The sequence below is a fragment of the Colius striatus genome, chromosome 4 (genome assembly GCF_028858725.1).
Source record: "Colius striatus isolate bColStr4 chromosome 4, bColStr4.1.hap1, whole genome shotgun sequence".
In the NCBI taxonomy this organism is placed as follows: domain Eukaryota; kingdom Metazoa; phylum Chordata; class Aves; order Coliiformes; family Coliidae; genus Colius; species Colius striatus.
The window spans coordinates 62901906-62917836 of record NC_084762.1 but is presented as its reverse complement, the minus strand read 5'-3'; the positions used below and the strand labels follow the sequence as shown (position 1 = coordinate 62917836).

General features: G+C 37.9%; 1 protein-coding gene across 2 annotated transcripts in view; it reads left to right on the top strand.

The window, feature by feature from the left end:
• NCOA2 (nuclear receptor coactivator 2) overlaps positions 1 to 15931 on the top strand; it is a 196106-nt gene that overhangs the window by 155346 nt on the left and 24829 nt on the right. For both annotated transcript variants that reach the window (XM_061994944.1, XM_061994945.1), the window contains exons 13-16: positions 7116 to 7326; positions 10382 to 10591; positions 12863 to 13078; positions 13714 to 13843. In XM_061994944.1, the coding sequence (XP_061850928.1) occupies positions 7116 to 7326; positions 10382 to 10591; positions 12863 to 13078; positions 13714 to 13843 (767 nt within the window). The remainder of the gene's footprint in view (positions 1 to 7115; positions 7327 to 10381; positions 10592 to 12862; positions 13079 to 13713; positions 13844 to 15931) is intronic.

The window sequence follows — 15931 nt, the reverse complement described above, 5'->3', positions numbered from 1 at the left end:
TTCTCACTGAGAACTTATGCTTTGTTTGTCTAGAAAAACACAGACATTGAGATACTCATAGCTAAACTGGCAAGAATAAACTTTTAAAAATACCTAATAGATTTCAATTCCAATTTCAGTTTCTATAGATTGAAGTCAATACTGGATTGAAGGTAGAGATCCTTCAGTCCTGAGCTTTTTATATGGGACAAGAATGTAGAATTTGGTAATCACCAAGAAAAAAATACATACATCTAAGTAGATAAAAAGCATGGCGTTCAGATGGTTTACTTCTCAAGAATTAAGTTTCTAAAAGAATGAAAATGTCCTCTTTAATGATCTCTGTGAGTAGATGAGAAATGCCTTCTCATGTGAACCTGTTCACATAGAGCAGATTTTGTCCCCGCTAAAAGTTAGCTATCTAGTCTGAGGTAGTCCTATGAGTTCTTTTTGTCATCAGTGGAAAACCAGAAAAACACTCCAGGATTTTTTTTTTGTCTTACTCTAATGTGTGTCTAACATAGAGATGGTAAGCTGCTGCCTTGTGATGTTCCCATTGACTACTGGTAGCCTGGACAGCTAGTTTAAACTAGCTGCCTTACTTTTTCATGATTAAAGACAGTCAAGTTGCACCTCACTCTAAATTTAGCCTTATATAGCTACATGTTTACACCTAAAGAAAGAGACTTATGTATCTTCAAGCATTTGAAAATCATGGCCTCAGTATTATGAAGTTTGTAAAGTTAATTGTCTATTCATTTTTAATTTTAGGCTTCATGTTTATGAACAGGGGCGGGGTTGGGTTATGCACTATGGATGCATTGCCATTTCTTAAAATTTCAAGGCAGAGATTGTCTCCCAGGAGAAGGAGAACAGGAGGTACAGGAAAGTCCGGGACCTGGGGCTGGTCAGAAAACCATGATGCAGTGCAGGAGTAGTGATGAAGTAGGTAAAGGCTGAAGTGCTTGGGCTTCCTCAGCACTGGGGTAATGAGAAACCAGTCCTGCAGCTCTGATGGAAGGCTGCTGGATAATGACAGAAGGGTTTTTGTTGCTCTGATTGGTTGTAAATAGAGTTTTAAAACCTACTTAAAATGCAGTGAAACCTGGAGCTGAATAAACAGGAGAAGCCCAGCTTGGAGTAGGAGAGGAAATGGTAGGGAATATAAAATAATGTAAGCATTTATTTAGCTGAAGGCCAGGCCTTTAAACAAATAACCACTTTACCCCAATTATAAAATCACTGAAAATATTTAGCATCAAAAACTCTTCAGCTTTGGAAGACTGTCTCCCACAGGAAGTGCTCACTGCCTAAATTTAGATCAAAGCTGGAACTATTTAGTACAAGACTAGAACACAAATTCTTGTGCTAAATTCTTCCATCCTCCTGCGTCCTTCCAACCTCCCCCCCTTCTTCCTCTCCTATGTAAAAATTAGCCGTGTGCTTGTGTTACCTATTTTGCAGGTTTATTTAAAACTTTCCCCCAGGAATGTTGTATTTTTAAGTAATTAGTCACTGGAGTGTGCAGTTTATCTGGAAACTGCAGTGGAGCGGCAATGGGATGGCCTCTGCAAGGAGACATCGGGGTGTGGGGAGGCAGCAGAGACATTATGTTTTCTCCTTTTACTTTTGGTGTGACTTTCTGAGCAGGAAATGCTTTGAAGTGCACCACTGTACTAAAAATAGCAGTCTTCTAGGTAGTGTGTTTAAACATATACTTCTGCAGAGAGCAGCAACTGACAGGAAGCCTTTCTCAAATGGCAGAGAATATTTCCAGTGCTGCCGTACCTTTTTCCCTTCCTTGGTGGGATGATGGTTATCAAGCTCTATTAGGCTGATTGCTATTCCACTTAAGGCACCTGTGGGGGAGGTGATGAAAGAGACCTGCAGAGCTTTTCCTGCTATATCAACAGTAGCTATCAAGCGCTGCAAGTGCTTATATCGTTCTCTGCTATTGAAAAGGAAAAGCAGTGGAAACACGAGTCCTGATTTGCTGCGGATTTGGTTTATAGAGCATCCCTCAGTAGTAAGTCTATGTTTCCCTGCTGGGCCCACCAGCAACTGTGGAGCTGCCATGGTGGGACTTGATCTGCATCCTCTTTCCTTGTTCCCCACTGCTTATGTTGTCTCTCAAAAAAAACCTGTTTGCCAGGAGCAGCCTGTGTAGTGGTCAGCAGATGGTCAAATCTCACAAGGATGAGCTAACAGCTTTGGGAAGGAGAGTGAAAGTGTGGAGTTACATCAGAGAAACATCATGGCCTGACAATGTCAAGTATTGCCCTGCTAAAGAAAAAGGGTTTTTTACTGTATTGTTTTGCGCTGCAAAACTTGTCAGTAAATTGGGTATGGATTGTTATATTACAGTTGAAGAAACCAAGATGTAGCAATTCCAAGTAGCTTAATCCCTGAGAAAACACTTGACACAGTGTGGAATAAAATCTTTATCTCCATAAGCACACTCTCCTCTTTTTTAGCCAGTTGTCAATATAGACAAACTGACAGAGACTTCACAGTGCCACAATTTTGGCCAGTGCTGTTCCAGAAATCATCTTATGCATGCATCTTTTTGTCCTAGAACTCAAAAACTCTCCCTGTGTTCCTCATATGCTTCATCAACACTGCTGTCATTTTGCTTTACATGGAAAAAAAGCATCTCCTCAATACTAGCATATTTCCTTTACAAGTGCCACTCATCTTCCAAAAACCTACTTCTTGATGTTCAGAATCTGTTAAATTCATGAAGGACATTAGTTTCTTCTTGAAATTCTATCTAAACCTTAGAATGAGGATTACATTTTCTGAATGTCTTTTAGTTAAGAGCTCTGTTTCTGAAAGTTAGTAGCAGATTATCCTGATACTATAACAAGATTGCTAGCTAGTTGGATGTTTATTGCAGTTATCAAGGAGAACAAGACAATATGGATTCCACTTTTGATTTACTTTTTCCTTCTTTTTATAACCCTTCAATTTATTGCCAGTTTGCAGCAGGGATTTGGTTTTGTTTACCTTTTGTAGCCAAATGCTTTGCTCATGCTACAGAGGTAGCTAATGAGCTAACTTGAAGTTTATATAAGGCAGGTATAGCTTTAAGTTGTGTCCCCACCAAAAGACATACTATTGTAAGAAAAAAGTCCCAGATGTCTCTGTCATATGTGACTGTAAAGGAAATGTATACTTGTATGAAGATTTGCATACAGAGTCTCCATAAAAGCCATGTGCATTGCCCGTGGTGAAAAAAAGAGACCTGCAGAAAGCTTAGGGTCTTACTCAGTCCTTTACAATCCATGGGACCTGGATTTTGACATAGCAACTTTTTGTAAAATAAACTTCATGTTGAGGTGTAACTGCCTAGAGCTGAAAAAAATTCTATAAGCAATTAACACATTAATCTGCCTTTCTCTACATGACATTGATAAGTATTTCTAAAGTAGGTACTTTTAAAATATTTCTGATTTGTCTTATGTTTTCTGGCACTTAGTGTCCAAGTTCTACAGAGATTGCCGTAACTAGGTGGCTTAGAGATAGTGAAAATATGTGCATGAGAACTTTCTTGTGATCCTTAGCACTTTATCAGGCATATTGTTTATTAATTAATGACAAATAATTGCTTTACAGGGAGGTTAGGGTGTGCCTTCTATTTGTAAAATTCAATTTAGACCATTAGCTAAATAAATATAGAATATAAATAGAAGAAATATCCCATGAAACTAACCAAGTAAATATTTTAATGCTGGTTTCTGTATATATAGTGCCATTTGAAGGTGAGCCTGGAAAGAGGTTAACATCATAATTTTGTGTTAATTCTAAATCTATCTTGTAGCTTTTGCAGCAGTTGAGAACCCTCATAAAAAATAAAGATGAAATATTTTGTATTATTATGTTAAGCAAAAAAAAGAGAAGGTTATGTATTTGCACTGTTATAATACATCTGTTGTATTTGGCCTTTTTTTGCCACTTCCTGAGAGGAATTAAAAGCATCTTAGGGAGTGCAGTTTTCTGACACATTTGGATCAATATGTTCTTCTCTGGCTTTGTTTTAGGTTTTAGAGTTTTGGGTTTGTTTTTTTTTACATCTAATGTTTAAACAAAGAATTACAGTAGTCAGAAAGTTTGAAAAAAAAAAGAGAGGAGGAAGAAAAAAAGACATAAAATCCCCCACAAAACCGAACAAAAACTCCCCTGCAACATATAACACTTCACTGTTGCCTCAAATATGTTTAATGAAGACCATATGTTTTATTTCCTCCAAAGAGTACTGAATCATACTATAATTTATGATACTGTACATTAGTCTTCTCTATTGGCTCTTGCAGTTGTCTTGTATAAGCTCTACTGGTGCACAAAATGCAGCTCCTAGAAATATTGCTTGCTCCTGTCTCTCAGAGTACCTTTTTGACTCTGCTTATCAGCTGTCTGCACAGTGATTTCGACTTATAATCACATTTGATTCGTCCTGGCTCTACCTTTTCCGTTGACGTGCTGTGTCCACCCAACTGCTTGTAAAGTGCCTGGAAGGCAGCAAGTCAGTAGGTGGATTTGTCAAAAGCGGGTAATGTCAGACCAACCTGTTTTCCTTCTCCCAGAGGCATAAGAGAAGCAACGAATGCCATGTGTCTTGGTTTGAGCAAGGCTCTTTGTCCCTCTTACATGTAGCATTCTCATAGCCAGATTAGAGATGCATGGTCGAGGCGAAACTGCTGTGCTGTGAGTGGGTAGGAAGCTGTTTGGAAATCCTTAAACGCAAAGTAGTTATTTAAGGATTCACTTGTCAAAACTGAGGTGCTGTAGGAGCTTGTACAGCATCTAGAGCTGCTCAGTGTTTGAATAGAGCATATACGTGGTGAAGCTGCGTGTGACACTTGAATGTCTGCAAATGCACTGGAAGACAGAATTCAAATTCAGCTGCAAACAGGAGATATGGAGGGAGAATCTTAGGATGAACGAATGCTGTTGTTGTCATTAGTCAAGAATAATGTCACCGATTTTTTTTTTTAAAGGGGACAACTGGCTACATAGGACTTTTTCAAACCTCTGTGTAGGGATCATAGTACAAGATGAGTGAGTCAGTAATATCATGTAGTTAAAAAACACACAGGCTTTTCTAGGATATTCTATCAGATCATACTATGTAAACTTTCTGCTTTGCTCAGCAGTAGTAAGGCTTCATCTTCAGTCCTGTACTGGACATGGCACTACAGCTAAAGTGTGGATCAACCAAAAATATTCCACAGCAGCACTAAGAGTAATGAGTCAGGTTACATGCTGAAGAAAAATCAACAAGTTGAGATTGCGTATTAATTTCAGCTTAAAATGCACGTGATTTCAAATACAGAAAAAGTTAGAAAAAGGAGCACTTTGTTCTCCAGATTCAAAATATGACAGAAAAGAAGGGCACAAATTTAAGTGAGGGAAATTTTGCATTGACACTGAGCAAAAACTCCAAGTAGTAGGAATGACAGAGTGCTGAACCCAATTTGCCAGGGGAGCTGTGGATTTTCTGTGACTGGATGTCATTAGCAAGAGGCTGTATGAACTTCTGTAGGGACTGACACACAGTGACTTTGCCTTGAGCCTTTAAATTTCTTCCAGTCCTCTGGTTCTGTGATTTCCTACCATTTTGCCAGTAACACCAACCTCCAGACCACCTACATGCTGCTTTTTAACAGAGTATATTTTGCACATTATATTGTGATCTGTAAGACTAGGAGGTGATGTGGAAGGAGTAAAGAGTACTATATACTGTGTTTATCTGCAGCCAGTTATCCAAAAGAGATATGGAGATGTAACCTCAAAGCATCTTAGCAACTTTTGAATAAAATAGCTGGGCTTCCCAGGAGCAGGTTAGCTACTGCAGCGGGAGTTTAGTACAGACTTACATTCTGTGCTTCCTAGGCAGGCTGTGAGAGCCTTGGTAGGCAGTTTAAAGCCATCTCAGGTATTTCTACATTATCCTGTGATCTTCGGCATAAGTTTGCTCTCAATAAATAGCAAGTTCAGAATATGGTGGTAGGTCCAAAAAAATAAAAGAACAGGAAGAGTTGTAGTTCAGTTGTGTGCATGTTTGTAGTGTTATTTCTCAGTTCCCCATCCTTCACAGCTGGCTGCTTGCTCACTCTCTGCCCCTCTTCCATCATTGCACACTTCCTAATGAAGGTGCTGATTTTGAGTAGTTTTTTGTTATAAATACTGTCATGAAATGTTTCCTATGCAACTTGATGGTAACTGAGACTGGACTGCCTGTTGGCAATTACTACCCCAAGGAGCTTTACTTCATTCAAAGTTTTAAGGTCACAGAATATATTTGTAATCATTTCCAAATTTCATTCGGAAAAATATTTTAATTCTGAGGGTTTATAGACAGAGAAGCTGACCAAAAAAATAAAAAAAGAAACTGGTGAAATCAACATTTTATTTCATTATAGTTTTCTACTGAATTGAATGTAACTACATTTCTTTTTTTAGTATTCAGAAGTTATTTTTAATGATTTGGAAAGTTGTGAGCAAAATAAATTCCTAAAGCTAGTAATTAGATGACAGGTTTAAATTTATAGAACTTTATTAAAATGTATATTTCTTGCCAGCTAACTTGTATAGATTTATTCAATGTTAAGGTTTTGAATGTAACAAAGAAAAATGAGTATGGGGAATTGTTTTAGCCATGAAACAATTTTTTCATCGTATGCTTTTAATCAAGTTCATAAAGAGACTAGAAATATGACTGTGCTGAAAGCAATATTGGTTGTACCTACATAACCCCCCCATCTTCATCACTGTTAGATCTCTTCTCCTGTCAAATTATCCTTGCTGTATGCACCGACCACAGAGTGCATAGGGACAATTTCCCCTTTGCCCGAGGTACAGATTGTGTGGATTTGTATATCCTGATGCTGGGGTTTTGAAAGGGGTGCCAGTGCCACATCGGGCTCCCCAAATGCAAGGCAGTTGAGCCCTAAGGAGCCTACACAAGTCTCCTTTTGACAATTTTGCAAGCTTCCTCCACATCAGGCTTCTTGCAGGAAGCATCTGAAGCTCGTGCGGGTGTAACAGTTTCGGGCTGCCTGGCTCTACATGAGCAGGATGCCAACAGCAAGTGAGCAGCGACGTGTACTGTGGGTTTGTGTTTTTTTTAATTGCAGCCGGGCAGTGAATTGGATAACTTGGAGGAGATTCTGGATGACCTGCAGAACAGCCAGTTACCGCAGCTTTTCCCAGATAGCCGCCCAGGCGCGCCAGCGGGCTCGGTCGACAAGCAAGCCATCATCAATGACCTCATGCAGCTCACCAGTGACAGCAGCCCCGGCGCGGCTGTGGCCACCCAGAAACCAGCAATGAGGATTTCACAGAGCAGTGAGTCCACCTTCCTCGCGCTCGCGAGCCAAGCCGGGCACCCGGCAGCGCGGCGGCCCCGGGTCGGCCGGGGAGCAGCGGGCAGCTGCTGGGGCTGCCGCGGCTCTGTGCGTGATTGCGGAGCGCCATCTGCGGTCCTCCCGGCTCCGAGCACCCCCAACTGAGGCCACGGCTTCTAATCCGCGGAGAAACCCGCGGCGGCCCGTTTTAAGGGGTACTCTCGAAATAAACGAGGCGACCCCTGCTGTGGTTGTAGGAGAGCGCCTGCATTTTGTTGTGATGCAGATCGCCCTGTCCCAGCAGTCCTTCCAGTCAAAGGGACGGGAGAGGCTCTTTCTGAGCCTGAAGAAGAGTCACCTCCTAAAACCACAAGATTAATAGAAAGATGTATGATTAAGAGGAGCATCTAAGTTTAATTTGAAATTGTGAATTTTAATTGAGTCACTTTCAGTTGACAGTGTTCTTTAACTTTATTAATTAACTTAACAAGTCAGCATTGAGATGTTGCTCTACCACCATAGAATAATGGAAAGCGAGGAAGACGGGAGTCTTATTGGCTACTAATGTCGATCAAAATAACATAAGAAGTCCCCGCTCCATGTTTTTTCTCTTGTTGGCTATGATGACAGCATATGTTTACTTCCTCAAACGTACACTGGTGGTTTTATTATAAAACATAGATCCTGGATAATATTTTTAGCCATTCTGATGATGCAAAAATAACACCGTGTCACTTTCAAATGAACCCAAACTATTACTTTGGAATGTTTGAATAAATGTATTACTATTAATACTTTTGATAGTAGTATTATCTCTATTAATAATAAATATCAGTGTTAAAATTCACATTAAAAACACTACAGAGCCTTAAATTATCATTTGTTATCAATGTTGCACAGAGAAAGATGCATGGATTTAGTGTAGTAATTTTTCTAAGTATAGGGGTACTAACAGCAGAGGCACGTAAGTCAGAAGGAAATCTTTGTGCGTTTGAAATGTTTAGCATATTCTTTCTGAAGCAAGGTCTGCTGGTTCCTTCCACTGTAGCCTTTTGGCTTTCCAGAGTTAACCCAGCTTTAAATCTGCTTTCAAAGCTACTGGCTGTACAGTAATAGTGTGATTGTAAATGAGAGTGGCTTCGTGGTTAGTAGCAATTCTGTAAAAGCAGCATCCTGTTTCCCATGTAAATTAAAACCCTGAAACATTTTTTCGCCCGGCTTAGACTTGTGTCTGTTCCTGATTCCCCTAGGGAACTTCTGCTTTGTTTTCTGTAGAAGAGCATACAGAGAACAGGTGCGCAGAAATAGTGAGTGGCTTCTCATGTGCTTACCAAAAAGCAATGCAGAGTGAATGTAAAATCATTTACAATTCCAAAAGAAGTTTGAGGTTTTGGGGTTTTATCTATTTTTTAAAATATTAAAAAAAACCAAAAAAAACCCCACCCAACAAAACAACTTGAAAGTTGTTAGGTTTGCCAAATGACCACTTTGTTGTGTGGGTTACAAGGAGCCTCCTTCAATCCCATTTTGATCAAGAGCAGAGTATATAATCCGAACACGATCACATGTTGTTAACTGTGTTGGTATTTTGTGCTGCATTTCCAGTTTTCCTTTTTGTAGGATCAGTGGTTGCTTGCAAAGCTACCAGTATAACTTACTCATCTGTGGGTTTTTTACTGGGGCAAACTGATCTGAAACTGTCACTGAAGTTGGATTTTGGTTCAGCTCTTAGACTTTACAATACTCCTAAGCTTGGGAAGGTGATTTTTGTCTCATAAGTAAGTTTTACTTGCTTGTTTAAACTGATAGTAAGGACAACATTTTGATCTCGTGAATAGGAATTACATGGAAGTGATATGATGTATTATTTCCTGTACATACATATAAGCAGGGAACTTACATTAAATAAATAAATACAATGAATTTAGGTAGTCTGGTTTTATAAAATAATATTTTAAAGTCAGTGACATTTTTAATAAGATGTTTCTGTACTTTTTAACAAGCTTGATAAACCTCATCTAAGTTCTCAAACTCAAAAGTGTCACTACTCTGATCTAAAATAAGAAGTTCTTTAACTTCTTTGTAAAGCAGTGAATATAAAAATGCAGAAGTCACTTTAAGGATGCCTCTATATCACAGATGTTTCTAGGGGCAACTATCAGGAATTATTGCAAATAGTAATTGCACCAAAAGTGGATAATTTATTCATATGTATTTTGTAAGTATGAGTGGAAATAGAATCATAGGCACAAGCAGATGCTCTCATGCATTGGAACCTTGCCCAAAGACCTCAAAGTTGATCTAGGTGCTTACCAGTCATGATATGAAGCTCACCTTTCTGAGACACTGAAGAGTTTTCTCTGCAGAAGCTGATTTTAAGAGCAAAAAAGACTTTAACAGAAGAAAATAGTTATATAAAGGTGACAGTAACCATCAAGCATGGTTCTGTTTACCAGAATGTTATGGTGGCACAGCTGTGATTCTGGACCTCTTATTTGTTGTTGCTGAATCATGGAAGTATTTAATCATGACAAAATATGTTAAAAAAAAAAAAAAATAAGAGGGAGATGTAGAAATGAGGCTACAAGATCCAATATATACTCAGTCTGTCCTTAATTTTGGTAACTTCTTCAGGACCATGGCTTATGCTGGAAAACTTTCAAAATGGATAGAAATCTAACAACCTGCCTTAGGATGACATCTGCATGCAATTACAGTGCTACTAGCTAGAAGGTGAATTGGCAGCAATATGCATATCACATCGTGGTATATTTTGCTGTAGTGGCTCTTCTGTCAGTTAAATTGCATCATTTAAAGTTTTAAAAATATATGTCATATCTGTTTTAGTGTCAGAATGTTCCATTCTGAAATTTAGATTAAAATGTCAAGAAGGGATATTTCTCGGACAGATATGGAGTAGCTAAATGATACAGCATTAAATAGCTCAGCCCAACAGCATAAAGTATGTTTGGATTATTCTTTTTTTTTTTTTCCTGTTTAACAAGTAAAGTTTCCATTCTTGTAACTTTTTTTTTTTTTTCTCTCCTTCTGTTTAGCTTTTAATAACCCACGAGCAGGGCAACTGGGCAGGTTATTGCCAAACCAGAATTTACCACTTGACATCACACTGCAAAATGCAACAGGTGCAGGAACTTTCCCACCCATAAGGACAAGTAGCCCCTATTCAGTGATACCTCAGCCGGGACTGATGGGCAGGAATGAAGGGATGATAGGAAGTCAAGGAACTTTAGGCAACAGTAGCACAGGTAAGATGAATTTCCATTTTTTAAAAGCATATTTGAGGAACAGACTATAGGATGTGTAACACTATTGGAGTTATTATCAGTACTTTCCAAAAAGTCTGAAAAAAAATCCTGTTTCATGAGATGTTATGTAGTGACATTTGTTTTGAACTTCTGTTTCTGCATATGTTTACTTTTGCTATTTATACACTGCTTTTCACCTACTTCAAAACTTCTTGATGAACATAGTGTGTTGGCAATTAGAATCTCTTCACGTTAATATTCCAGAATCCACTGAGGCTTAAATACATAAAAGGCCAATATTAATGCCTTGGAAAAAGCAAATAAGTAAACCATTTCTCGGTAAGTAGAAGTTGTTCTTTCAAAACCAAACTGTGGATATGCTGTTGTCATTATGATGTGTATCTCTACAGACTTTGGTTTTCCCCTCAGTTGTCTTTTGCTTTTTAGCCTTAGTTCTCAATTTAAAATTTAAGAAATGCTAATCATACAACCATAGAATGGTAGGGCTTGGAAGTGACTTCCAGAGATCATCTAGTCCAAACCCCCTGCAGGTTCACCTAGATCAGGTCACATAGGAACACGTCCAGGCGGATCTTGAAGACCTCCAAGGAAGGACACTCCACGAGCCCTCTGGGCAGCCTGTGCCAGGGCTCTGTCACCCTCACAATAAAATAGTTTTTTCTTATATTTAAGTGGAACTTTTTGTGTTCCAGCTTCATCCCATTACCCCTTGTCCTGTTGCTAATTATTTTCATACATGTGAAGTTTTTGGGAATCATCAGGCGCTGCGATGATATTACCTCTTGTCACAGATTATGCCTAATCTGTGGTGCATTAATTTCTTCATGTTGCCCTAATATTGTACAAAGACAACCATAGAAAGTTTCACACGAAAAGTCTGGATGATGGACTTATTTCAACTAGTGCATAGTCTGAGAGTGTCCAAGTGTGCAATAATTGTTAAGAACTCTTAAGTGAGTAAATAAATGGATATTTTAAGGTCGTTCATCTTGCTATTCATAGTAAAAACTTTATATATAGTTTTCATCAGTATTAAAAAAAGACATGCTGCTGGACACTGAAATATCCTATTGAAGTAGTTTAGAGATCAACTTGTAGTCTTTCAAGTGTCCTAATACTTTGATGTTCTGTATACATATTAAAGAATGCTATTCATCTTATGTATACAAGTTAGAGAGTATTATCTGTGTTCCTGCCATTTGCTCTAGCACACCACATATTTCAGCTGACAGAGTATGTACACAAATAGAACAAACGTGAGGTTGTAACACTGCAGCAAACTTTGTACAGCAGCAGAAACAATGACCCTCTTCAGAGAGTTTTTCTCCTTGGTTATATATCATCAAACAGTTCAACTGATGAGTAGCAATAATTATTTCTGTGGCTTTTAGTATTCATTTAAGTATGTTGCAAAATGCAACTGGAGAAAACAACTGTCCAATCTGAAATCACTGTTTTATCTGCTTTCTTTACTGCATAAAATTGAAATGTATGAATACTGTGAATGCACGTCTTTGGATTTCGGGGATTTTTATGTTGGGGTTTGGCTGTATTTTTTTTCTACTGTCAGAGAGTGTAGTAATCTGTATATTCCAAGTGTAAATAAATTGTATCAGTTGTTTACAGTAGGTGTAGGAGGACTTCCCCTAAAATAACGGTAATGAACTTCAGCATCTATCGGAAAGTTCCTGTGAGTAATTTCCATACATTGATTTGAGATTGTCAGGGTGAGCCTTGAAGCTGAGAAGGCTCTAGGTTCTGAATGAAAGGACTCGCCAGAAGATGTTTGCAGAATGTAAATTTAAATTCAGTCATTCTAATTTGTAAGTGTGTGTAGTGACAGTATATTGTTACTCGAGTCTTCATTCTCACTTAGCACTTGGAAAGTAAAGCACTGACACACACATCAGCAAACGTGATTCATTTCCTGAGGAAGGAAGTTAGGGCTATCCACACACCCTCAGCACCTGTTGCAGACTACATATGGGAACACTTACTCTGAACAGCGTTTCGGAAATGATAAAAGAATCTTCCTCTTGTAAAATGTATAATAAACTCCAGTCTCTTGACTAAGCAGCATAAGGTATCATTCTGCAGCTTTGCACATCTGGATGGGCAGTTGTGGTACAGTGTGCTTTGAGTGAAACTACTGCGCTTTCGTCTCAAAAAATGCAGCTCATCAGACAGTGCTAATGTTAAAGCTGTTCTGAATCATGTGCCGGCACCAAAGTCTGTTTGGCTTTTGTGCAGGAATGATGGGTGGCAATGCCCCTCGGCCTACCATGACATCTGGAGATTGGGGAAGCCAAGCTTCTGCTGTGAGAGTGACCTGTGCACCCACAGCTAGTGCCATGAACAGACCCGTGCAAGCAGGCATGATCCGCAACCCCACAGCCAGCATCCCCTTGAGACCCAGCAACCAGCCTGGCCCAAGGCAGATGCTTCCATCTCAGGTCATGAATATGGGTAAGTCATAGGCACATGTGTACTTGTTCTTTTTGATACATGCTGGATTGTCAAAAGATGAAGCAGAAGAAAACAAAAAAAAAGATTTTACAATTGTTGAAGTGATGAGAAGCGTACGCCATGGTGAAAGTTTCCTGTGGAAGTGGTAAGGAAGATGTGTAAAACACTGAACTTTTAATGCATGTATTGATAATGAACAATTCCTGTTACTCTTTAGCTCCACAGTGATGTGACCGAAGAAACAGAATATGAGATTGCCCTTGTTTATTGAAGACTATGGCGTGTTTTAAGAGGAATGCTGTGAACATAATAATTGTTCTTGATCCATTTTAAAGAAAGTACATTGTGATACTGACTCTATATACTGTCTTTTTTTATGCTTATCTTAGTAATTTTTGCATCTATGATGTCATATCCACTATTTTAAAGTTTTGAATCACTTTCAGAGTTCTCATGTTCTTTTCCTAAATTTTAAAACAATTTTAACAAAAAAATCATGGTGCTTCTAAGCGTAACATTATTGAAGTTTTAATGGGTTTTGTTTGCTTCTGCTGTAACAGACAATTCAATGGAAAGAATTCACATGCAAGTAGATTCTTTTCAAAAAAGTTATGTGGTTGATTTTCCTTTATTAGGGCCATCCGAATTGGAGATGAACATAGGAGGACCTCAGTATAGCCAGCAACAGGCTCCTCCAAATCAGACTGCACCATGGCCAGACAGCATCTTACCTATAGATCAGGCAACTTTTGGTAATCAGAGCAGGTGAGTCTTAATGTCACATCAAACCATGGAGAAATTTTACAGGTCTGTACTTTATACACCACATGGAAACTAAATTCTATATAAACAATTCACCAAAATTTCTACTCATTAAATGTATACATGTTCCAGTAATACTCATAAATGTTCTCTTTGCTGTAAGTTCTGTATCACAGTGAATGCTGCCAATGCTTTGGGTAGTTACACCATTTTCACCTCTGAGCATTACTGTGGGCATGATCTTCTCTGATTTTGCTGGTTTTGTTGTTAACAATTATACTTAAAACTAAATGATTCTGTGAAATGTGGAAAAATGCCAGAGCCTTTGTAGTTAGAATACAACTGTCTTTTTCTGCAGTGAGATGGCATTTTAAATAATGAAGGACATGGTTCATTTCTGTTTTGTTGTTTAATTGACCTAAATTCTATGAAAGACAAGGAAGGAAAGATGAAGTGAAGGGGAAGCTGCCTCTTCCCTTAAGTTAGCTGCTTCTCAGGTAACTAGAAGTTTGATCACAACTCATTAACTCATATGTAATGTATTAACTTTGTTCATTATTAAAACTTCTAAAGAGTACTAAAACAATGAAAACCAGTTTGCACTTTTTAATAAAATGACGTGTCTTTGCCAAAAAGTTGGAAACTTACATTAGAGAAATTGTGTGTGTGTGTATGTATACATATGGACTGTATAAGTGATACAAAATAGACAAGTGAAAAATGTTGAAATATTTTGAATTGTGTAAATTGGGGTATTTTTCAGGAGTAAATAAGGAGAATGCTGAAAAGAAAATTAAGAGGAAGCAATTGGGAAAAAAGCATGTTTGCAAAAGGCTAATAATCTGGCTACATTCTCTTAATCTTCATTATGCAAAGATGTCTGAAAATACTATGTGTAAATTTAAGTATAGGATTGTCTCTGTTACTTTTTATGCTTTTTGAGATGTGTCCTAGTGCTAACTCTCCCTCAGTTAGGGTGTCGTATGTCAAAAACACTGTTTGCAAAACTAAACAATTCACTTAAAAAATGACACCATAAAATAAAATATAGAGCCATATTTGGTCAGCAAGCCAGGCAGATAATTCTTCCATTTTGTTATTGTTGCATCTGTCATAATTTCCTTGTAGCTGAAGATGGTGGAAAAAATTCCCTTTGCGTTGCATCTGCAAGTAACCATACTCTGATCATTTACACCCAGAGATGATGAATTGCCATTTCTTATTTTATTAATCCCTGAGATTTATATGTTTATAATCTTGGTATCATCATAAGTATTAAATTTGATAAAAGTTAAACTGTTAGTAAAAAGAATTATTTTACAGAAAAAAATAATGTTATCATTGTGTCTTATAAAAGAAACGGGAGAAAAAAATCCCAAAGTAATTGGTAGTTCCTTAATATAAAGAATTTTAGAAATGTTTAAACTTTTTCTTTTCATATGTGTTCATACTCACTGACAATTTGAGGGAGGTGTTTTCAGATAGCCTCATCGATTATTTTTCCAGATCATAGATCCCTTCTTAGAGGTCATCTTCAGAGTTTGCAAGCAATTTGATTCAAAGGATCTCTTTTTTTTTTTTTCTGCTATTCCTGTTTACTGATTGATAATTCCATCTGTGAGACTTATAGAAAGTTCTCCATTAATCTGAGACTGATTAACACTTTATGATGTTTTAAAGATGCATCATAAATATCTTTTATTTTTTACATTCCAGGATCTAATTAAAAGGAATATGATTTTGTTGGTTTGCCTGCTGCCATCCTTTGTTTTTTTTTTTTTTTTTGAGTGTATAAGCCTGACGATGCAGCTCTTTCCTTCTGCTTAGCTTTGACATAGAGATTAGACTTCCATGGCAACCATATATCTCATTATGGAAACTAAATACACAAACATGTTTCTTTGTTTTTCCAAACAGACATGTAAAAAGGGTTCACATATCGTGCTGTTTCCTTTCTCCACGTGTGACAGCTTTTGTTGTCACTGAGTAATTATCTGGGATGAGATTCTGCCATGATGTGCATGTAGTAGCTGCCTTTGCTTGCAGAATGCTTTGCTTTATATATTTTCTATTGTAGTCTGGGTAGTATTG